Genomic DNA, 25,100 nt, shown 5'->3' on the forward strand with positions numbered 1-25,100 from the left:
TCCCTAGTGAGATCCTGCCTGCTATACTTTTGGCATCCAAGCTTGGGTGGCTACGAGTCACCTTCTAGAGACTATAGAGATACCATCCTCACCCCGCTAACTGTATAGGCAAAGGTAGACACTTGCTGTACAAGCACTTAAAACTGAGATACAGACTCATGCCTCAAGTGAGCTATACCCAATCAAATGCTTTTCCAAAAAAGTAAACATTATTCACCCTGACATTTTATTTTCTCCATACATTACCATAATGATTTCTCCTTTCTAGAACACAACTGGGGAGGGTTCCACCAGACAGGTTTGCAAAAGTGAGGAATTCTGCCCATAACAAAGCCAACTTCAGTCAAAACAGATGTTCATGCTTCTAGTGCCTGCTGGGTTGATGGTGTCGCTGAGAAAACAGTCTCCTGCCTGCAGAGGGCATACAGCTCCACAGTTTTCCCTGCCAACATGTGGGTGGAATAGGGAGAAACAAATGGACCATACATAAAAGCATTGCTGCACACGATGGATCAGGGATATCTCCATGTACACAGGGGTACCAAAAGTGTAATTGCAGTGGAAAAATTGGATGCTTCCCAAGCATCCGCATATCCCTCCATCAAAGTAAATTGGTACCTTACATAGGGAACATTGAAGCCTCTCTGGGACGTGTGTCCAGCAGGAACGTGCTGCGGGTGCTCATGCTCCTTAAAAATCATCTGTTTTCATTTGTGTCTCTCCATTTCCAGAGCTCCCAACACAGTGGCTCCTCTACCTCATTAGCATCCACCAAAGTCTGCAGCTCTATGGATGAAAATGATGGACCTGCAGAAGGTAACATTTGAAGGCTGACATTTCAAAGCAGTCAACGTAGTGATAACAGCAGCTGTGTAGGAAATGAGTCATTCTTCCTGCCGGAGAAGGTGGGAGCATTGCGGGCTGGATGACTATCCGTGAGGAGACTCATCAGTCTTAGCAAACCAGTTAGGTTCACTCCGGATCAGAGTTGATCTGGACATCCCTATTCAAAGGTGTTTTTCTTGCAGGATACTCGAGATATTAGTTCTGCAGGTGACGCAGTGCTAACTGGATTATTTCACTAATTTTTTTGTCTTGTCTGTCATGGTACTAAAGAACATACTGCAGTCCTGGGTCTTTACTTAGAAATGATTAGTCTCACCCCGTACTAAGGCTTTGAGCCAGTTGGCTACGGGATCGCATCTGCTCCGGTACTGCCAGTTCACACGCACACGTACGTAAGTGTGCGTGTTTGCTCTCGTCTGACCATAACTCTTCATCCTGCCTGTGAATTCAGGCAAACCCCAGCCTCTGTGTATCATAACATTCACTTAATACTGAACTGGAACAAAGGACAGATAAAGATACAGTTAAAAGCGCTGTCTTAAAGAGCGTAAACTCAAGTCACATTCCTGAGAGGCATTTTTTTTACATATGATATTTGTATAGTTTGTATCAGCTGCAGTTTACAGTCAGCTTTTAGAGGCATGTTAGGTATTTGTAACACATTATTTCAAATATGTTTAAAAATAACGATGCATGAATGAGCCCTAAAACACATGAAACGACAAACTTTTCTTATGCTTAGACGCTGTGTAATGCAATTTTACCTAAACATCTGGTGCCCAGGTTGCATGTGAGGTAGTATTATTGAGAACATTTGTTTAAAAACTAAATATTTAATATTGGGGGAGGGGGAGAACTAGCACTTAGCACATGAGGAGTTTTATGGATGTCTCAGTTTACAGGATGTAATAAAATAAGTGCTTGAGTGTTGGACTTCTTTGGTACATATATTTAATCATGCTGTGTCAAGGAGTTCCAGCCCTTTTTGGAGGCTGGTCTGCGCTTGTGCAGATCACAGAGGCCTTTTCATAATTAAAAAAATACAATTTTGGTTTTGTCCTGGGGGCATATTGCAGTGGGAATGGTAAACTATGTAACACTCGAATGGTGGTATGTTTGAGCCCCCAGAAGTCTTATTTTTCATTATTGTATCTGTGTGAAACCTGTTGAGTATATACAATGTCAGCAGCATGGTTTCACTGTACAGTAAGTGAGATACTGACTCTGAATGGTTTCCAGGTTCCTAAACCATAGACTTAAAATGCATGTTATGTGCAACATCTGTGCTTCCTTCACTAACAATAAAAATGTACTAATGATTCTTTCAGAAGTGTTGGAGGAAGGTTTCCAGGTTCCAGCATCGATAGCAGAGCGATATAAAGTTGGAAGGACTATAGGAGATGGAAATTTTGCTATTGTGAAGGAGTGTATAGAAAGGTGAGGAGGATAATATGCTTATTACTGTAAAAGCAATCATTAATGTCATGCTTTTTCTAGCACATGTCTTTATTTGTAGAATATAGGGCATGTGTAATAAGGTAATATCTCAATACCAGATGGAAAAACTAGACTAATGCTCTCTCATGTGAAAAAATGGAGTCCAAGGCACAATCTGTGAATTTAATTCTTTGTGGGTTTTGTTTGTTTTCTTTTTTTTCTACTGCGCTCCGCATGATTTTACTAGTTCTTTGTGTTAAATCTTTTTGCACTGAAATAACATCTTTTCTTGCAGTATATTCTTGCAACTCTCCCTTTACATTGGGTTGATGAAACATTTCACATGTAGGAGCATTCTGTAAAGATGTCAGAAAGTTTTGTCTGTGTGGTGCAATGGTGGTGGAAAGCACAAAGAGCTGAGTTTGGATCCATCTATTCTGCCATTTTACACTGAGGAGTAACCTCTTCAGTGTTTATCTTTAATAAACGGGATGTCTATCTCCTGCTTGCCTGCATTATGCCATTATATGAACTCTATCCAACTTTAGGAGCCTACACTGCAGACATCAAAATCTAACTTCTTCACTGGCCTTTACTATTAAAAGGGGAAAACAGTCACCCTTAAAGACTGATTTTAGACATCCGCTTCAGGTTAGAGAAGTCACAGAAGTCACCTGGAATGTCGGTGTTGCTGAGAGTGTCCAGGTTGACGAGCTCAGGTGTCGGTTTCTAAATTTAGTCAGGCAAATCATGAACCGTGTTTGAACTGGCTCTACCCAACATTAAGAGTGTAAAAGATAAGGAACAAAAGACAGAAATGCTCTGAGCAGAACTGCAGGTGCCTTTTGATGGTATTGTTAAAAATGAGAGAATATGGGGTAAAAAAGACGGAAGATACCTGTATGTGAAGTGATTGTAATATTGTTCATGTTAGATAGTAGCAATGCAGAGAAGGAAAAAAACACCCACCAGAGCTAGAGATGTCCAAAAGAAAGAACAATAGAGATCAAGATCTGATAACGAAATTCCATGAGTGAAGTTTTAAATCCCCTATTACCATGTCCTAGAGAAGAGACTCTTACAGAAGACTGTAACCTCACCTTTGGGCTCAAAGAAAGAAGTTTTGCTCTTTAGCCTGTAAGAATGTGATATTAACCCTAGAGAGTAAGTCAAGAATAGATGTCATGGCAGATGATGATAAATTAGCTTGGCTGGTTTTAAACTAGAGTCTCTTTGGAAGAAGACAGGTCCTGCTCTGCATCTGAAAGAGTCTGGCAAGTCAGAAACCGTGAAGACAGCTGTTGGGGAAAGGGAGAAGAGTGGATTTTGTGTCAGCTGACGGTGTGCTTGTGGGACTTGGCCAAAGCTCTTGTAAGGCCTTTAGAACTCTATCAGAGTGAGTTCATGGGGAAGCTGGTCATCCAGAGGGCGATAGTGATTCAGATCAAACCCCAGGGTCTGAACACTAAACTGGGGATTACGGAAACCTAAAGAAAGCAAAGCAAAACAATATAAAAACAAGAAAGCAATGTAAAACCCTATGGAGGGAGCATGACTGATGAAAAACATGAGTGAAAACATATAACTAAGACAAGAGAAAAAGACAGGCTAAAAGGAAAGTGAGTAATGACTGAGAGAAACAGATTACAAGGCAAAATAAATGAAGGTTGAGGTTTTGATACACTGTCATTCAGCTGAAAATGCCAGTTGTGCTGAGACAGTTGAATTGTGCTAGTGTGCATTTTACAACTCTTTCTCAAGCTGAGAGAAAAGATATGAACAAAATTAAATATAGGTCCCACCATACCTAAAAATAATACTGATTACAATGTCCTCAAGTGCTTAAATGAAAACTGTTTCCTGTCCTCTTGTCTATTGCCATGGTCCCAGAAGTATCCGATAACACAGTGTACCTAGTGAATATGAGCTCAAATAGCATGATTGCTCAGTTATTCCCAGATACATACTGTTACGGTCTCTGAGCCATACCATTCCATAGATCTCATGTATATCAGGGAGTTACTACTTTGGGAGAGCTTGAAAATTAAAGTAGAATTTAATTTTAAAGAGGAGGTCTGTTAGTTTCCACTCCTAAAGCAGTATACCCTTGCCATCATAAGCGCAGAAGGAGAAATTAAAGGCTCAGAGGGTAAATTAAAGCCAGTTCATGCAAAAACCCTTCAAAAACATTCTTCACAGTCTTTCTAGGCAGAAAACACCTCACTTCAAAGTCTGATACGTCCATCATTTGCAGAGCCAGAATTGATGGAGTGATAGTTGGGAAGAGGACTTTTCCGCTTCCTTCTGACGTACAATTCCTGTGTGCATGAGACTTCAAAGAAATAGTGCCATGAGGTGTTAAGCAAGTAGGAATGGCTCTCGTTACACATCTTCACTGATCACATGGATGCTTCTTCTCCGTAGCAGTGTGCAGGCCCGTGTGCACTGAGCAGCCACCCTGACAGTTCAAATGCGTTTGCAGACGTTTTCCTCTGACAACGAACTGCCCAAATAGAAACCAAAAACCATCTTCAAAATTTTCACGTGGAGACTTCTAAATCCCATTCTGTGCATCTGTGAACACACAGGCACACACAAGCACGCAAGTACATCTAATGCACACACAAAAATAATGAAGATAGATTTTTGTCTCCAGTGCAATGGAAATCTCCATGAACTTTGCAAAACGTTAAAACAGCCAGGGAGCTGCTACGAACCCCTGTTATGAACTAGAGTTCTAACTCCATGCCCTACATTAGTGCTATGGGTGCAGACTTTTATCCAGCTATAACATGTTTGCTATTTCGTGTGGCATCTTTTTATTGTTTGGGTTGAGTGATAGGTGAGAGGCCATACGCCCGTTTCACTGTGGGCTTCTGGCATGGCTGTGCATATTTTTTGGCGGGTGTGTAAGTTGCAGCGCTGCTGACAGCCTGTGATTCTACAGCTTTTTAGGGGAAAGGATTTGCATTATCTTAGCTTTAATTTTCTTTTTACCTAAACAAAGAGCAGTCAGAGTTGTCATCTGCTCGTTACATATCTGCTCCATCATATGCGCAATTTGTCCTGTGGTGTTTTTATATATGTTCATTTTTAACTTTCAGACACTTCCAAATTCTGACATTTCCTCACTAGCTCAGATTTCCCAGTGTTTTGGAGTACATGGAGTCTCCCATGGCCAACAAAAACCATCAATTTCCTTTCTCATGACAGAAAGGAAGCATTCCTAGGGCAACCATGCAGCTTGAAAGAGACACCTACTGGAAGAGGGCACATTTTGCTCAAGTTTGAACCTCAGATATCTCAATTTCTAATAAATATTCCTTCTACTACCTCCTCTTTCCATTCCCCAAAATAGTGTCTGTAGCTCTGCCTGTCACTGAACTGGAGCTGTAGCCACTGAACAGCAACAGCGGGAAGGGGCACCTTGCATAGAGCGCAGCCATTTATGGGGCATTAAACCCCTTTGTGGAGGAGTACAGATATGAGAAGTTTCTAATTTTTCTTTGCTTAAGCCTTGAACAACCATGCTGCACTTTTTTTCCAAGTCATAAACGTCATCATTCAGTGTGATTTCTTTGCACAGTCTTTTAATTGATGTCTTAATATATACTGTCTTTGCTCCCTGCTGTCTTTGGGAACTTGAGTTAATGTTTTGGGGTTTTTTGTCTTTTTACTGAAGTCCTCATTTTCCCTTAAATTAATACCTAGTGGTATATTGTTGCCAGAGGAGGTCTCCTCTTAAATATGGCAATGAAAATGCCCAGTCATTTCCCTAAAGCAGTGCTTTCAGTTTATGACTCACTTTACATGTCCTACTTGACAGACTGTGCACACTTTTAGGCACATTCATTTCTCTCTTTAACTTATTATATATCAATGTAATGTATCAATTTAACTATGTTTTGCTAAATGAAGAATGAAAAAAAATCACCCTATATGCTTGAGAGGTTATTTTTTCCTTCAGTTTTTTATCCAAACATATTCCTAAGGGCAATGTATTAGACTTTTGTAAACTCTTCAAATTTTTATTACAAAACAAAAGTGTTTCAGTAAGAGCATTTTATTATATTTTCTATTCTTTGGTTAACCTTATAGTGAACCTATAGCTTGTGAACAGAGCTTCTTGATATTGTCCTTGCAGCCATCTTTTGGTTTTCTAACTTGACTCAAGAAATAGAAGTTGATATCTTGAAATTGTCTATAAGCTTAGTTTTCTGTGTTAGCATTCTGTGTAATAAATATCTATGTATGTGGTAGTGATAAATATTATATGGTTTCCAAAACAAAAAGCTAAAAAGAAAAGTGTTCTTATCCTGAATTAATTATAATTTCTTACTGTCTCCAGAACCTTTCATATTCTGTCCCATAAACATCATATTTAACTCTGCTAGGTGTCATATACTTACTGAACAAATAAGACATTATTCCAAGGATTGACTTTTTTACCTTAGCAGTCGCAAGTGCTAAGATAAAATAAATGACTCTTCATTTTAAGTAAAAAAAAATATATATTTTCCATGGCGTGTATTTTTTTGTTTCCTAGAAAACAAATCTTTTTAGTTTTGAGAAGATTTGGATCTGTAAATACTATATCATATTTTTACATAAAACTGCAGAAGAAATAAAAAATACCACTCCGGAATCAAAAAAACAAGTGATTTTTTTTTTAAAAAAAAATCGAAATGTCTTCTTTTCTGAAAAAAAATGCTTAATACTTTTTTATTTGGCACACATATTCAATACATTTGGTTCAAGTTCATAATTCCAAACAGATCCAAGCTTCATTTCTTGACAAAACAAATACTTGAATAGAATTCTTGCCCAGACCTACTGTGCTCAAATGACAAATAGAAACTCGACTGAGAAAAATATTTAATGTGATTGAACACACAATTTTTTCTTTTCTTTTTCCTCAGATCAACTGGTAGAGAATATGCTCTGAAAATAATCAAAAAAAGTAAATGTAGAGGAAAAGTAAGTACAAAAAAATCAAATGAGACCAAAAGATTTTTTTTTTTCCCAAGAAACATTTTGTGAGAAATCACTTTGGGAAGCTGTCAATATTTGTCTTCTTCCTGGCAAGTATTAGAATCTTTTTGGTTGAAGCCTTTGCCTGCTCTCTGGAGACCGTTGGAGTATCAGTATAAAAGGCTGCAATGTGCCTTTCTAGATCTGTGTGTTGTTTCTCCAGTTGGTTGGTTGTGTGTGGCTACACTCACTCCTCTTGATCTTTACCCCTGTAATTATGTCCTCTAGCTTTCATAATCCCAGATGTTGTAGAAAAGAGGAAAATAATACCAATAATTATAACACCACCAGTCACTATGTCTAAACAGCATGCAAGGTTAATCAAATTGATGTCAGTTTTATAGTAAGTGAATTTCTGTTCGCTTTTGAAATCTATAACAAAAAGTTCACTGAGAAAATGCTATGATATTTTTAAGTGGAAAGACTCTGCACTAGAGTAAAAATTTTAGAAGCATCCGTATTTAGCTTTTCTCTGCATTAGAAACATGTCTTTTCCTACATTTCTTTTTCTCTGTTGTGTCCTCTGTTCCTTCAGTTATCACATTGATGTTGTTTTTAGATGGATTCCTTCCATATTACTGGAGGCAACATCCCTTACCTTTTTAAAAAACCCTGAAGAATCCATGCAGGTCCCAATTCTTTCTGCCTTTTCCATTGTGCAATGGAGGTGAAAGTTTTTCCCACCAACCCATAGTCATTAAAGATTTCTTTTGTGTGGCAGGAACACATGATCCAAAATGAGGTATCTATTTTAAGACGAGTCAAGCATCCTAATATTGTACTTCTCATTGAGGAGATGGACATGCCAACAGAGTTGTACCTTGTCATGGAACTTGTAAAGGTGAGTATTTCGGAGATAAGCTGCTTACTAAGAATTATTTCAACCGTATTCAGAAATTTCATTTGTACAAAAGCTTACTAAAAATCATAGAATCATGGAATAATTTAAAATTGAAAGGATCTCTAAAGGTAGTCTTGTCCAGCACTCTACTGAAAGATGTTTAACCCACTGACAGATATTTTTATAACTCTCAAATATTTCTAATATTTATCTAGCTTTCTGTAAGCCACACTCAGAAGTTCTCAATGGATAGTTCACCAGTTTCATTTGATCTGCAAAAGAATTTTCTTTAAAACTTTTTATCTCCAAAAAAAGGCATCTGCCTTAAGATGAATTGAAAATACACCTGGATCAAATAGCCGTAAAAGCTACCCTTCAAAATTCAATGTGCTTTGCTAAAATAGTTTAACTAGTTTTTATTAATTTATGTTACATTTAAACAATATTACCTGTCTTTTTTCTCTAGTGATTTATATTGACACATTATTAGGCTTACCTCCTTGATAATAATCTAAATTTAAGATGGAGGAGGGGGGAATGAAAGACAAAAACCTGCTATTTAAAGCAAGGTTCTATTCTGAAAAGTAAGATTGCAAATGCAGTGTTTTATATTTGAGACTCTATTTATTTCTTCTTAGCAACTATGGTGGAATTACATATTCAAACTGGATTATGAAATTCAGACCAGATCAGTTCTTGCCCTCATACTGTCAACAGAGCAGTGCATGAAATATGGATTTAGCTCTCAGTTCTGGTACTAATACATAAGTATGTCACTGTGCATAAAAGGTGGTAAAAATACATTTGAGTAAATTGCCTAAATTAGGACAGAAAACCACTGAGGGCATTTTGTCCTCCATACTTACTTAAACAGAATATACCTGTTTTTCACATTCACAAATGGAACTAGTGATTCTCCTTCCTTCCTCAACTATTCTGAGGGAAGGAGATCTTCCAGCAGCCCCCTCCATTTCTGTATCTTGATCAGCACGTTCTCGTAGGCAATCTATTGCACCTACACTTGGGAAATCCACAATTTTAAGTGATTAAGGATGAAGATTACAATAAAGCTGTCCAGCAGCAGCATTTGTGTACAGGTTGTATGTGCATGCTCAACACTTGGGAGCAAATCAGGCACTCTGAACCCTGGCACCTAGATCTCTTCCATTTCTCTTAAATTAAAAGTGTGGTCACCTTCAATAGGTATTCTCTATATCCACGGTTAGAAACAGGCACCACCAGAGGTGGTGAGAGAAAGCAATTTTGGCAAGCAGGATTGTTTGTTACCTGCTTTGCACTGGTTGTAAGTGGAGATTAGGGGATGCTCTTAATGTAGGCATCTTATTGAGATGTTAGATAGGATGATCCCATGTCCAAATGTTTCTAAAAGAACTTCTCAATCTCTGGACTGGAATAGGAGAGCAAGGAGAATGAAAAGTATTTTGTTTCATTCCATTATGCCCTGTGCTCTGTGGCGGCAGTGGTGACACCAAGCCATGTTCCCAGTACAGAGCTGGGAGACTGTCAAGTGTGGCCCATGAGTGGATAGCCACAGATTTTCTCTGTCCTTGTGGCAGGCTGGGATATCCTTGTTATCCATGAGAAACTCAAGTCGTGCCTTACAGCTTAGGAGATGGCAACATTGTCCTCTTAGGTTTGAGCCTGCCAGAAGCTCTGTTTGACTTGAGTGGTGCTATGGAGCTTATGGTGTTGCTAACTCTACTGTCCACGACCTCCAAGCTCTGAGGAGACATGCTGGTGACAAGGAGCTGACAGGGTACTAGGCATCCCCATTTTATCCTGATAGAGACCTTAAATCCAAAGAAAAAAACAAAATGCTATCACTCTTCCATGCCATGGATGTCTCTGTGTAACGAATCCCAGAATAATTTCCCTACTTTCTTCATAGTCATGGCCCTCTGTTGCACTTAGGAGTGCAATGTGAAATAGCACAGCTTCAGATCTGATGCTATTAGTCATCTAACAATATTTAATAATTATTCAATAATTACTGCTCTTTTCTATGATAAGTGAGCTCACTCTGAGATCCATGCTACTGTAGGTTTTTCCCAGTATCCATGAGAGCTTGTTCAAAGGTACCCCAATACTCTTGCAGAGCGTTGTAATCTAATGTAGCCACAGCTTCAGCCTGCATTGACAAATCCTTCATCCTGGCCCCATGAGGTGCACTAAGAAGTAAAAGCTGTGCCTTGTCTAGCATGCCAAGACGTAAGCACATAGCTGGTTTTATGGGTGCAACCTGCTGTGCTATTCATGCTTGAAAAATGTTCAAACTGTAGTCTCGGGTGGATTTTTAATCAAAGTCCTACTCAGCTAAATAAGAGAGGAGGGGACCAAAAAACTTGTACAAAATAACTAGCCAAAAAGATGTATATAATGAAAACCATCCATTATATTCACTTTCTGGAAAAATCTGTTTTTTTTCACTCTTACTTCTTTATTCCTCAAGATTGCTGCACATAACAAGGTATTTATGCTTTTAGTTATGCTATAGAAGGGCTTTATAGACCTCTCTGTAGTTCAGATATCCTAGAGAGCACTGGTTTAATGTTCTTTACTTTTATGTGGAATAATAGAAGAGATTTAGAAGAAATATCCCAATCCTGGGAAGTTAACTTTGTTTCTTTGAAACAAACATCTATTCTTTAATATTTAGTTGGGGAAAAAAAAAAAGCCTTGTTATACTCTATGGGCACCAAGGAAGGCATTTCTGGAAAGACATTAATTGTTAATTCACTGATTGCTGACTGTTACCATTTCATAGTGTGCACTGTTAGAATTGATTAACCATCTGTTATTGACTGACTTTTGAAGACCTGACTTTAAATCAAACTCAGAGACAGGAAAGAAATTCAAGGAGAAAAGGCTCGATGCTGCAGAGCACGGTTTCAGTTAATACCACCCTGCATTAATTGGCAGTAACATGTTTGACATAAGTGACTGCTGCAAATACTGCCCTCACCTCATGGCAGATAGGCCATTCACTGCTTTGTAAAGTGTAAGAAAAAGCACTTCATAAATACAAATATAAACACATTGCAAGTGGTGCTTGTAAAAGGAAGCAAGGACCCGGTTTCTGGCACGTTGCCTTTTTACACAGCGAAACAAAATTGTTATTCAAACCTAACAGGGGTTTGGCCGATTTAACAAGCAAGATTTATTGCAGAGTTTCCTTTACTGCTCCAGGATATGATTTCAATTTTGCAGAAGAAAAGAGAGATTATGTCATTTACATAACAAGGTAATAAATAAATAATTGGTTACTGTACTTCCGAGTATGCTTCCTCATGTGGACAGATGATAAAAACTGCATTCAGATGTTGCTGGTCCCATTTCCCTCCAGAAGAGGGGATTTAAGACTGAAATGTCATCCTGAACTCACCCCTTGTGCCTGAATAAATGATAGTGACCTGCTGCGTGAATCGGCCAAGCAGAACCTTGCAGGTTAAAGTGCTCTTTGGGGAAAGGGAAGTCTGAAAACAATTCTGCCTGATATAGCTGTCAGCTCTGTTAACCCTTTCCAGGATATCACCTCTCTTTTAACTGCAGAGAAATCCACGGACTAAATATATACTCTCTTTTTTTTTAGCAGGCTACCTGTACTGAGTAAAGTAGACTGCTTAAATGGAGAAAATTATCCTGCTTCAGATTGGCTTGACCATCCATTAATGTGCTCTGCAGCTTCTGTCTTTCTCTGAGTTTCGATTTCTCTTGCACGTGAACGTTTGTGCTTTTTCTTCTGACTCTAGGCCAAAATTTTCCCTTCTCTTTTTAAGGTTCAGCTTCTTTCCTTCTTGCCCCTCATATCTCAGCTCAGATGGTTTTCTTTGTTTGGAGGCAGATCCTTTGCTGATGTTATTGACACTTCTTCTGAGCATCTGGAACGTGTTAGATAAGACCAAAGATCTGCCTAATCCACTGCCTCATGTTAAAAAGCAGCTGGTACAGGGGCTTCGCAAGAAGGAGCTTAGGGAAGATAGATTATTTATCCCACATATTTTGCCACATGCTGATATCTAATACTTACGGATCAGATAGTGCCATGAAGTACATGGTATTGTACTTTTGCCAAATATTTGGCCTTTCTCTCTAATCCTCTATCTGGTTTAACTTGGCCTTTTATTCCTCCTTTTCCTTGACACTATGTATCTTGATGGATCTTGCTCAGTCACCAGCCAGAGCACAAGGTTTTGATGTGGTCCAGATTTGACGATGGTTGGCTGCGAGCAGTTTCCAAAGCTGGGGTTTTGCAGTGGGAATAAACCTGCCCTGGCAGACTTCAGCTGCACCTCAACAATGCAAAGTTTTAAATAGATCGTTTGGGCTTTTTTAACAGTAATATCTGTTTTCTCAGGTTTGAGTCTTTGGTGGTTGTCTTTTCCCACCTTTTTCTCTCTAGCTGTGATTCCTGGAAGAATTCCTTTTTTGTTTCTCCCCCCTCCTCCTTTCTCTTTGTGAAAACAGTGTTACTGTGGAGCTGAGCCTTAAAAAAACCCAGCAAATAACTTGAGGCTGTTGATAAAATCATGAGAATTGGCAAAGCTGAGACTCGTCTGTTGCCTTCAGAAAATACCTACTTTTTCTTTAAAATACAGTCTCCTGTGATATTTTTTTTCTTTATGTTTTGACTGCAGCAGGGATTTTTCGCATTGTTTTCGCAGAATTATCCTTTCCCTCCTCTTTTTTTTTTTTTTATTTTGTTTTGTTCATCTGTGGTTTTTTTATGGTGCTGCTTTGATTTTGGCCAAAAGGCCCAATACCTCTGAGGAGTATCTTTCGAAAGATGTTTGTTTTTAGCTCCACTCTGACAAGCTTCCTCCTTAATCTCTTCTTTAAACTTATTTTTTGGTCTTTCTCTAAGCACTTACACATTCATCTTCCCACTTGCCAGCTCAGCTCTGGAAATACAGTCCAAATGTCATAGCTGCCTCAAATTCTGGTCAAGATCATTTCAACTTTGAGGACTTCTACTAAATTTTCCTTCTTTTCTTCTTTATTTCTTTCTCTCTTGTTTTCTTGTTTTTCTTCCACTGACAGTAGGTTTTAGCTGAATTAGATGGCATGATGAGCTGGAAATGGCACAAGCTGCCATCTGTATTTGTAGCTGTGGTGAAATACTAGTGTTAATTCTTAAATGTCTTCCAGCATGATTGTCTGGCATATATGCTGGCAAGTTCTTCAGCATCAGCTGCAAGAAGTATTGCACTACCAAATACTTCATGTCTTGTGTAGAAAAAGTGGTTTCTAAAATCCACATTTTCAAAGTTTTATGAGATTGAAACAGACTTTTAAAATACGCTAGCAGTGATGACAGGTTGCAGTTTTGAGTTTTACTCAGAGATCCTTCATCTTTCTGGAGTTCAGTCGGGCTTTGGGCAAAAATTTGATGTCAGTCTGTTTGTGATTATAATAAAGAGCGGCAAGGGTTAGTATACGGCATCGTGACAGGCAAGTATGTAGGCATGCCAGAAATTTGCAACAGAGTCTCTAAACACACAGGTTGGCAAGTACTGGACGTGTTACAAAAGCAGCAGCAGGTGGGAATGGTTTGTAATAGAGATTGGCCTCTTGGCTGACCGACTAAGCCATGACAAATGGTTCTGAATTGCTGATGCGTCCAGCTGCCATTATGGGGGATGCCATCACAGTACCCATAGTTTATAGTTTCAAGGAAACTGTGCTGCTTCTCCCTCCTCCTCTCCCTCTATAAATGATGCTCCTTGATCATCCCTAAATTTTTGAGTCATTTCACAAGCAGTGTTGCTCATATGCCATGGTCATTTTTCTCCAGGGAGGAGATCTTTTTGATGCTATTACTTCCACCAACAAATATACAGAGCGGGATGCCAGTGGGATGCTTTACAATCTGGCCAGTGCCATCAAATATCTTCACAGCCTGAACATTGTCCACAGGGATATCAAGCCAGAGAATCTACTGGTAAGTGAAGATTCATCTTTTGGTATTGCTGATAACTTGGGAGTGTGTGGGTAAAGGTCTTGCATTTCTCCCTCCTGCACACCCGCCAAGTTTATTTCAGTTTTTTAAGTCATTGGTCTTTTAACTTAACCTTAGTGTTGTAAAGCTCTCCTAAGAATAACAGCTATCACAAAAAGAACAATAACATAAGCTGGTATGTCTAGACTGTTCCCCAGGACACAGAGGCAGAGTTGTTCCAACGATCACTAGAAGTGAGCTTTTAGTAAGCTGCAGTATAATTTCAAGCTTCTCATAAATACAAAGGTGTTCTGTCCTCAATAAACTATTCCATACTTCTGCAGCTGCCTCAGTAATTAGCAGCAGTTCAGTTTTACAAATGTGGTGGGTATAAATGTTGTGCCCTAATCATGTAGCATGTCAGTGCAGAGCCGGGAAGTGATTTCCATGTCCTTCCTTTCCCTGCTGCATCTCCCAAATAACCTTTGGCACTTTTTATTAGGCCCCTTTCCTAAATAGCCTAAATCTTTCTTTTCCTAACTGAATCTCTTTTAGCCATATCCAGTGAAGACAATGAAAAACATACCCTGACAATTAGTCCTGAGAATTTTGCACTCTTGAATGCAACAATAGTATTCCCCAACTGAGATAGTTTTATTTGTTCTGAGAAATTAATTTCTCCTGATTATTTTACTATTCTCTGAGTTTTCCCGAATTCGCTGACATGTTCCAGTATCGACATGTCTCAATTCTCCATGTATTCTGCAATCATAAAACAATGTTTTAGATAACCTAAAATATCAGTTCTCTCAGTTGTATGCTCTCTGCCATAACTTAATGCATTTAGTCTTTCTTGACACTGAAGAGCTTTTATGGGAAAGTTGACTCAAGTAGACCTTACTAAACTTCCAGAGAGTGGGATTTTTGTGGTTGAGGTTCATCTAGTGGCAGATGCCTTTACAGTTCTGGGTGAGGAAGTAGCCTGCCTGTCGTTTTCCAGAAACTGATAAAAACACGTTGGGTGTAAGTTTCACTAGACACTAACGACTGATACTCCTTTTCCCACCCTTGTGCTGGTTTTCATAGGTGGCTGCATGCAGAAGTTATAGCAATCAGGTGGCAGAATTCATTATTGCTTTGACTTGGAGCATGCAGGGGGTCTTGGTCTGGGGCAAGGCTTGTCCTGCTGCTGTCATGAAATGTCTCTAAATGCCTAAAGTCTGATGACAGTAGAGTGGGCTGAGGCCAATGGCATGAGCTTTAATAAGGCCAAGTGCAGAGTCCTTCACTTGGGGTATAAAAACCCCAAGCATCGCTATAGGCTCGGGGAAGAGTGGCTGGAGAGCTGCCTGGTGGAGAAGGACCTGGGGGTGTTGGTTGACTACCGGCTTGATATGAGCCAGCAGTGTGCCCAGGTGGCCAAAAAGGCCAATGGGATACTGGCGTGTATCAAGAATAGTGTAACCAGCAGGAACAGGGAAGTGATCCTGCCCCTGTACTCGGCACTGGTGAGGCCGCACCTGGAATATTGTGTCCAGTTTTGGGCCCCTCGCTTTAAGAGAGATATTGAGCTCTTGGAGCGGGTCCAAAGAAGGGCGACTAAACTGGTCAAGGGGCTGGAAAATAAAACTTATGAGGAGCGGCTGAGGGAGTTGGGGCTGTTTAGCCTGGAAAAGAGGAGGCTGAGGGGAGACCTGGTTACAGCCTGCAAATACTTGAGAAGGGATGGTGGGGAGGTAGGGGAAGGGCTCTTTACATTAGTGATGGGTGATAGGACAAGAGGAAATGGGTATAAGCTTGGTCAGGGGAGATTCAGGTTGGATGTTAGAAAGTATTTCTTCTCTGAAAGTGTTGTCAGCCACTGGAATAGGCTGCCCAGGGAGGTGGTTGAGTCCTCATCCCTGAATGTGTTTAAGAAAAGGGTGGATGAACTACTTAGGGACATGGTTTAATGGGGGATTAGGGATGGTTGGACTGGATGGTCTCTAAGGTCTTTTCCAACCTAGAAATCTATGAAAATCTATGAAGCTTTGTGAGGAAGAGAGAAAGGTAGGTAGGAAGTGGGGACAACAGGGAGAGAATTAGATTTACCAGCCGAGCCATCACTGGTAATTTCCCATTACCGGGAATGATCACACTGTTTTCATTGTAGTTGAATTGTTTGTGAGTGCTTTTTTCGGTGTCGTGTGTATGTAAAGGTCCTACGTTGCTATTGATACTGAGCAGTGAGGACGCAGCGCTTCACTTCTTGCAGCATCCTGACTCTCAAAAGCAAGCATTTTATTCACAAATTATATTAATTCTCTAAGGTTTATCAGGTCCTTGAAAGAATGCTGTTTTAGAAGAGTGCTTTGGAACCAGCTTAGGTTACCTGAATTCTGACCCTGTCTCTGACATTGACTGTCTGTGGCCTTAGTGTCTCTTGACCTTTCTACTTTTATCTTCTTTTATCCGTCAAATGAGATGGGGAGTTCCTTCTATCAAAAGATTGCAATTATGGTTATTTCTGTGTCATTTAGAAAGCACTTGCAAAATGCCATATGGATCTTAGCTTTTCTGTTGCTGAAGACCTTCTACTCGCCTTCTGTAGCCTGCCTTTTGCTGGCAGCTCTGTAACCCTTCACCTAAGTGGTCATGGCAGTATTTTTGCCTTGTTGTTCTTGTGCTGTTGCTTTCACACCGTTGCCATCACAGTCTTGCCCCTGCAAACCCCAATGGTGGTGTTACAGCAGGTTCTCCTGGCCACCAGTGTGAGAATCTGCCCTTTCCCCCCTACCCTTTTCCTATCACTGAGTTGTAGCTTTAGGTTTAGGCGAGCCTATAACAGACCTGTACAAAGCAGAGCAACTAACTGGGGGCAGCATCTGCCCCGACCAATGTATGCCCCAAGGCTAAAAGCCCCATTAGCAAGAAAAAACAACATGGAGAATGAGCAGGGCCTGACAAAAGCTATAGAGTTACTATAGGAAAAATACGGAGGTGAAGGGAAATGTTCTTCTCTGGAAGGGGTGCCCATAAGAAGATGCTCATCTGGAGCCTCCTCATTGTGTCACTTCCCATTTGGTCACTGGAAAGAGCTTTCCCTTCTCTCTTTCTCACCTTTGGTTTTTCCTTTTCCCCAAAAGTAACTTTCACCCTTAAAGTCGATTTGTGTGATCAGCTATAGACACTGCTGATAAATCTTCGTGTGTGTGAACCTGTCTCAAAGTCCTATGTACAACACTGGTTATTTCTATAAGTGCTCAAATATTCCGTATTATCTTCAAGGCACGCAAAACCCACTGAACAGTCAGCCGTCCAAGAGTTTAGGGTGTGCAGAATATCTGTGATTTTTTAGCATTTTTTTTGTTCTCTGGAGAGAGTCTTCCATATTTTAATTGGAACATTTTTCATAATTGCTGCCATTTAGCACGTTTATTTTGTCAAGTCATGGGATGTCTTTATAGCCATATAATAAACCCTAGAGAACAACTTCTCTGACTGTTGCCATCTGCGCTGATCACAAGAGCAGCTTAGAAAATACTGACAGTCTTTATAGTAATAGGATACATATGGTGGCACACAATTATGTGTGGCTGCATTCAATTAGTGTTGTACAATTACACAGTTTTATTGCTTAGTTAAAGCAGTGAAAGCACTACATAGTTGGTAATTTGCACTAATCCTCATTTCTTTAATTGCCCTTCAGTATTTAAATGTAGTGGAACATATATAGCATTTGTTCTGAATAACATGAGCATTAAATTATCATTCACATTCCTTGACTGGCAAGTAACATACCACAGCTTCACATTGGGCTTCTTTTATATGAGTTATAACAAGGTGAGAAAAAGTTACTTTCTTCAGTCCTCCAAGTCAACTGAAGTAGTTTTCCAAGGAGTGTAATTCCTGGAAAACGATAGGGCGAAATACTGGAAAATGCACAGTACCAAACTTTCTGCATTGGTAAATATTGCCAAACAAGCCTTTTCCATAATTAATTTCTGGGATATATGAGTCATACAAGGTGTAGTCTGTTGAAGGAGGGAACTTATGAATGTTCACTAGGTTAACATAACTCAGAGAGGGCTTTTTAAAAGATAACTTCACGGAATATAATATAAGATGCTAATTAGACTGGATTTAGCTCTTGGTGTCTAAGTACACACTTTACATTTTTCAGCAAGTGAATATTTAAAGCTCTAGTCTCTAGCCTTTAATTAAAACTGTTGTTGAAATTAGATTTATTACTGCCATTTCAGAGAGCACTTTCTTTAGTTTCAGGAACCAGATGTATTTAACAATCTGTGTTTTTAATAAAACCATAATTGCTTTTTTTTTCCAGTGTTTTTCTATAAGCCTATATTTTTTTTCTGGCTTAGTAGCAGAGAAATGTGAATCTATATCAAATTGCTGGTCCTCTTAAAGATCCAGTTGTATTATTAAAAATAACGTAATGAAAGGAGAAGAATTTTGCATATTCTGAATATCTGCTTGTGGTTCTATCTGCTGGTAGCAGAGATTCAGGACAGAGGAGGGTTTTCTCTCTAGACATGACTAACATTAACAGGAGAAACTGGAGAGGGCTGTATAATATAACTAATTATTATAAGCTATTGCAGATCTGTAGCAAACAGTGGTGAGAGACTTCAAGATTTCATTTTTGTACCAAGTGAAATGTTTAAGGGTCCATGGTAGAATATATTGTATTTTTTGTAAGAAAAAATCAAGATTTTTCTCTGCAAACAGTTGTAGATAAATGTGATTTCTGATGTAGAAGTAGCTGGTCAAGATGGGTATTAAGGATGGGTTTGGTTTTGATTATGAAATGTGATATCTTCTATTTTTGCACAGTGTTACTGCTAATTGTTGTCAGGATGTCACTATTGGTGAGCCAATATTTGGGTTTGATTTGGGTTGCAAAATAATCAAGTGATGCATATGTACTTTAAGAAGGCCTCGTGTAGACTGTTTCCATTTTTTAAGGTGCTCCTGTGGTAAACAGCACTAAATTGCATCATAAACAAATTTCAAAATGGGAAGCAAGAACCCAAACCAGCAGCTGTATTACAGAAAGACTCACAGTCTAGTCTTTAATTTAGATACATTTTAGTCTTTTTTACTTTAAACATTTTTGTTAAGTTTTCAGTGTTTGCAGGTTTGGGTTTGTTCTTTTGCACTGAGCCAGCTTTTAAAATTGGGTATTTTTTACTGATGTTTCTATCTTTTTTCTTGTGACTAAATCTCCCTTTGCACCCATAAAAAACTGTGAAAGATTGTGTTGTTGCTGTGAAAACCATGTTTTAAGACAGGATTTTCATGTATACTCATTAACAGCCCTTCCTATGTCCATTGATGGTGACACTGATTGCTGTTTAACAGCAGTCCAAGGAGAGGACAGTGTTTGTAGGTGAAATAGTCCAGCCAGATTTGCGTCTTTTGACTTCAATACATAGAGAAGAATCTGTCACAGTCACTGTTGTTTTATCTGAGAAGTTGAGACTCCTGTGCAGTCCTTTAAGCTCTGTACAAGTGGAATGAATAAACTCAAAACCCCTACATTATGAATTGCTATCAGTGGCGAGTTAACCTGGGAACGTCACTGCTGGAAGGTCACACCTTTGTTTCTGGGCTTTAGCTTCTAGCCAGTAGCATGTCCTTTGTTGGTCAGGTAGCGAGGTAAGTTTCCCAAACACCCTGAGTGCATTGAAGGGAAGTTGTCCAAATTGTCTATGAATTTTCAAAGCATGCAGAGAAGTATGTTGTAGGCAAGGAGGAGAAAAAAGACTGTAAATTAGAAGGAACATTTCAGGAAGTTAGTAAATTAAAAAGTTGTTACCTTGATGGTATTGTGTTAAACTTTTGAATTTTCCTCTTGATTTAGGTGTATGAACACCAAGATGGAAGCAAGTCCCTGAAGCTAGGAGACTTTGGCCTAGCAACAATTGTGGATGGACCTCTATATACAGTTTGTGGGACCCCAACCTATGTAGCTCCAGAAATCATTGCTGAAACTGGGTAAATCACTTCTAGCGATGACTCATTGATGTGTACACAGTGGAGCATGTTCTCACCAGTGTGCCAGACAGGAGTTCTTGCAATTAAGATTTTTATACTGCCTTTCCTTGGATATGATGCAGAATCATGGCTCATATAACAATGGAAGGGACCTCTGGAGGCTATCTTGTCCAAACCAGCTCAGAGCAGGGCCAACTTTGGAGTTATATCAGGTTCTTCTGCCAGTTGTTAGGCTCAAACTTCTCAGCTTAACTCCGGGTTAGTAACTAGCCATTTGCAGATACAGTAAAAGTAATTCTTAAGCTGTCCCCAGAGACTGCTAACTACTATTCACTTAATTTTATTTCGTCATCACACACTGTCCTCTTCTGATGATTTGTTCCATAGGGTAAATTCCTGCTGACTTGAGCAGCCTCTGTCTCAATTGTGGGCTTCATGTTGGCAGGCATCACTGTTTAACTCAAGAATATGGCACAACGTCTTCTGTGCACTCCTATGTTCTGATCTAATGCAAGATGTAAAAATGATTTGAAAACAGATTTAGGATAGATAGGTAAGACATAGAGAAAGTTCAGATGAGAATATGTAAGAAATTATTAATAATTCTCAAAATGTTTCCTCTGTTCTTGCACTGTAGTTCATAGGAGTCGTTGGATGTCTCTAACCATATCTCTCACACTTCTAGGTATGGCTTGAAGGTGGACATCTGGGCAGCGGGTGTGATTACTTACATCCTGCTCTGTGGTTTTCCTCCATTCCGTGGGTATGGACTGATCTATTCAACCATCCTTGTTCTGTGAATTGGTTCCTGTGCTGCTTTTGCATTAAGCACAGAGATTCCCCTTGGAAAAAGTTCTCTGCTCGTAGGATTTGGTTTTTCCTGTGCTCTGCATAGTAGTTTACACAAACCCCATAAATGTCTGTGATTTTACTGTAAAATCTCTGTCTCATGTTTGTTTATTTTAGTTTAAACTCCATTGCATTACAAAACAAGAGCCTCCATTACGGGTTCTGGGTGCCTTTGCCTGATGTATAAAATACACAGTGAAATAAGCATCTTCCTTCATGGACCAAATACAACATATTTTATGGTTGGTAAAAGGTAATAAAAATGTAAGCCACTTAGTAAGGACGTGTCAAACCTTTTCTCCCCCTCAAAGCAATTGCAATGTTGTTGACAATCCTAAAGCCAAACAGGTTACCTCAGAAAGGATGTACCAAATGCACTTTGGTTTATGATGTCACCATTCACACCCCTGGTTGCATGCTTGGGGGGAATCAATAGCTTCCAAAAGCATACTGAAAGATCGCCAATTAAAAGCGATTTCAAGAAGCCTGTTGAAACCAGCTCTGGAAATAATTTCTTTGTGGGTTTTGTTGTTGTTTTTGTTTGGTTTTTACATTACAGAAGTGGAGATGACCAAGAAGTGCTTTTTGATCAGATTTTGATGGGACAGGTGGATTTTCCATCTCCATATTGGGACAATGTTTCTGACTCCGCAAAGGTGGGTTTTATGGTTCATGATACTGTCTTCTCCAGTACTGTTCCCCATGCCAGTATCCAACGCATGTTGTTCTTTCACGATGCTGGATTTGACATGTCTCGTACATCTTCTGCTACACCTATGAATTCCTCTGCGTCACCAAATATGTCGCCGTTTAATCACTGCCTGTCTGTTAAGCTCTAGGTCATTCTGAAATGGACCTCGTCTCTGTATGATGTCTCACATAGCAGAGACACCAGCAGCCCTTACTGATAAAGAAAAATTTTAAGTAACTTTGCTTGACCTACTGTGGTGGGTTGTCCCTGGCTGGACGCCATTGTACCCACCAAAGCTGCTCTGTCACTCCTTCTCCACAGCTGGACAGGGAGAGAAAATATAACAAAATGCTCATGGGTCAAGATAAGGACTGGGAGATCACCCACCAGTTACTGTCATGGGCAAAACAGACTTGATATGGGGAAATTAATTTAATTTATTACCCATAAAATCAGAGTAGGATAAGAAATAAAACCAAATCTTAAAAACACCTTTCCCCTACCCCTCCCTTTTCCCCGGGCTCAACTTTACTCCCAATTTTTTCTTCCTCCTCCCCCTCCAATGACACAGAGGGACAAGGAATGGGGTTTGCAGCCAGTCTGTCGCACATCGTCTCTGCTGCTCCTCTTTCCCTACTCCAGTGTGAGGTCCCTCCCACAGGAGACAGTCCTTCATGAACTTCTCCAACATGCATCCTTCTTTATGAACTGCTCCAGCATGGATCCCTTCCACAGGATGCAGTCCTTCAGGAACAGACTGCTCAAGTGTGGATCCCCCACAGGGTCACAATTTCTGCTAGCAAACCTACTCCAGAGCGGGCTCCTCTGTCCATGGGTCCACAGGTCCTGTCAGGGACCCGCTCCAGCATGGGCTTCCCACAGGGTCACAGCCTCCATCTGGCATCCACCTGCTCCAGTGTGGGCTCCTCCATGGCCTGCAGTTGGATATCTGCTCCACCGTGGAGCTCCATAGGGTGCAGAGGGACAGCCTGCCTCACCATGGTCTACACCACGGGCTGCAAGGGAATCTCTGCTCTGGCTCCTGGAGCACCTCCTTCTCTCTGTGCACTGACCTTGGTGTCTGCAGAGTTGTTTCTCTCACATATTCTCACTCCTCTCTCTGGCTGCAATTGCTGCTTTTTTTTTTCCTCCTTAACTTTGTTATCACAGAGGTGCTAACCACCATCGCCGATGGGCTCAGCCTTGGCCTGCAATGGGTCTGCCTTGGAGCCAGCTGGCAGAGGCTCTATATGACATAGAGGAAGCTTCTAGCAGCTTCTCACAGAAGCCATCCTGTAGCCCCGCTGCTACCAAAACCTTGCCACGCAAACCCAATACACCTACACTTCGTAGCCTGAAAACTCCCTGGGACTGTGCTTTGTATGTACGTATGATGAGGACCAGGTACCAACCTGGAGCCTTTGAATATTATATAATAATATTAGAGAGAGGCAGTTTTCCCCATATTAATCCCATTGGATATGCCTGTTATTTCTTTCTGTCAAAGAACCAGGCTTCACATTGCCTGTAAATCCATATTGTTGTCAATGTGGTATGAAATACAGACTTGTTCTGGCTACCAGTTCATGGCCCGTAGCCTCTTGGCACATGGCGCAAAGGAGATAGAGCTCTAGGTGTGCTAAGGCAGATAGAATCCTTTTCAGGTACAGATCCTGATGGAGTTCATTATACTTTCAGAGCAGATCAAGTTTTTTAACTCTCATTAGTGCACTGGAGCAACAGTTTAACTCACAGATTTTCAAGGGATCTGGCATTCACTAAAATCGTGTGTATAAATGTATATATAGAGAGAGGTAATACATATATGTATGTAAAAAAAAAAAAAAAAGCCAAAACCATAAAACTATTCGTATGCTCATCCTCTAGGTAAGCACTTGATTTCTGCCAGTTTACTTCTGTAGAGTGTAGGGCAAATCTAGGCAAAACTGTCGTTCTGTTTGTTTCAGTGTGACAGTGTTTAATTAACTGAAAAAAAAAATAGGAAATTTGGAGGTGGATGCAAGTAATGAAAGTAGCGTTCTACGTTCTGAATCTCCATTCTTCGGAGAGTTACATCCTGCTTTTACAGATATGTGGAGGGTGATCAGGACTAGTGTTTTAGCCTGTTAGCTAATGAGATTAATGAATGAGATACAGTCACAGAGTTGGAAGAAGTCCTCTAAACCACGTCATTGTGTTGTAGCAGGCTTTATTTCATAGCGTCATTAATGAGAACTCTGCAACTCTTTTGCCATTGGCGTTCTCCTGTAAAACTCCTTCTTCTGAGTAGTTTGGTCTAAAATTTCTGTTTTAAAGCATCAACCTATTCATTTAACTTTTCCTTGTCACCAGGAATTATTAACTTTGGTCTTTAGTGATACCCCTTATTTGCTGTCATGCTGCCATCCTGTTTTCTGTGCACACCACTCACACTGGTGGAATTAGATATTTATTTATGTGCTAGTTGAAAACTAGGTAGTTGCAGAGGAAATCGGAGGATGAAAAATAATGGGTTTAAGTGTTTTTTTTAATATCTTCTATGTCATTTATACAAGAGCTTAAAGTAAAATTCTAGATTTACTGGCTTTTTTTCTACAGAGGAATTGTCTTTTTTTTCTTTTAATGGGAAGCTAAATAATTTCATGTGACCCTCTGTTTTGTACGTTATGCATTAAGTGCTTTTCTATTAAACAGTAGCTACAGAACTGTAACTCAGGACTGTCTTCCGGCTTTTCAAGGTACTGTTAGATACTGATTTAAAAGTTCAGCTTGAATTTTAGCAGTTCAGAGTTGTTGGGGTTTTTTTTAATAATCTTAATACATTTCTGGAGTTGGTAGTTCACTGTCTCTTTAAGCACTCTTACATAATCAGTTGAAGTGCACTTTACTGAATTAAATGTTGATTTGTTCTTTAAAAATGTGCTTTAAATTTGATCTAATATTCCATTTCTCAGGAGCTTATCACAATGATGCTTCAAGTAGATGTAGATCTGCGATTCTCAGCCTTGCAAGTTCTTGAGCATCCATGGGTTAATGTAAGTATTTTCAGGCTTGTAGATGCTGCTTGTAATTTGGCACATTTGAGCTCTTTTCTGTCAAGTCCTTTGTATGCCCTTTTGGAGCCAGCACATTCTAAAAATGCCACAGATTTAACTGGAAATAAGCTGGGTTACAGGCTGGTTTTGGTGTATCACACATACCTTGCAGTATTCGCTATTTTATGCATGCTCAGCTACATTTTCTCTGAAATATTTTGGGCCAGGTTTTCAACATATCTCAACCACACTTGACAAATTTATACCTCTAACAATCAGCTTGCAGGTTCAGTGACACATTTTGCTCTCCTAAAATCAGTTAGACTCAAAAATCTGACAGTCATGATTAAGAGCTATTGAAATATAGTCCATAGTGTTAAGCCTATTTGATCCAACATGAAACAGGGAAGCCTTTAG

General features: G+C 39.8%; 1 protein-coding gene across 2 annotated transcripts in view; it reads left to right on the forward strand.

The window, feature by feature from the left end:
* Window positions 1–25,100, forward strand: part of DCLK1 (doublecortin like kinase 1) — a 260,320-nt gene that overhangs the window by 212,535 nt on the left and 22,685 nt on the right. For both annotated transcript variants that reach the window (XM_086612767.1, XM_086612776.1), the window contains exons 6-14: window positions 732–816; window positions 2,175–2,283; window positions 7,203–7,260; window positions 8,036–8,155; window positions 13,968–14,114; window positions 19,975–20,108; window positions 20,794–20,871; window positions 21,517–21,613; window positions 24,603–24,683. In XM_086612767.1, the coding sequence (XP_086468893.1) occupies window positions 732–816; window positions 2,175–2,283; window positions 7,203–7,260; window positions 8,036–8,155; window positions 13,968–14,114; window positions 19,975–20,108; window positions 20,794–20,871; window positions 21,517–21,613; window positions 24,603–24,683 (909 nt within the window). The remainder of the gene's footprint in view (window positions 1–731; window positions 817–2,174; window positions 2,284–7,202; window positions 7,261–8,035; window positions 8,156–13,967; window positions 14,115–19,974; window positions 20,109–20,793; window positions 20,872–21,516; window positions 21,614–24,602; window positions 24,684–25,100) is intronic.

The sequence above is a fragment of the Tauraco erythrolophus genome, chromosome 1 (genome assembly GCF_009769465.1).
Source record: "Tauraco erythrolophus isolate bTauEry1 chromosome 1, bTauEry1.pri, whole genome shotgun sequence".
Classification (NCBI taxonomy): Eukaryota; Metazoa; Chordata; class Aves; order Musophagiformes; family Musophagidae; genus Tauraco; species Tauraco erythrolophus.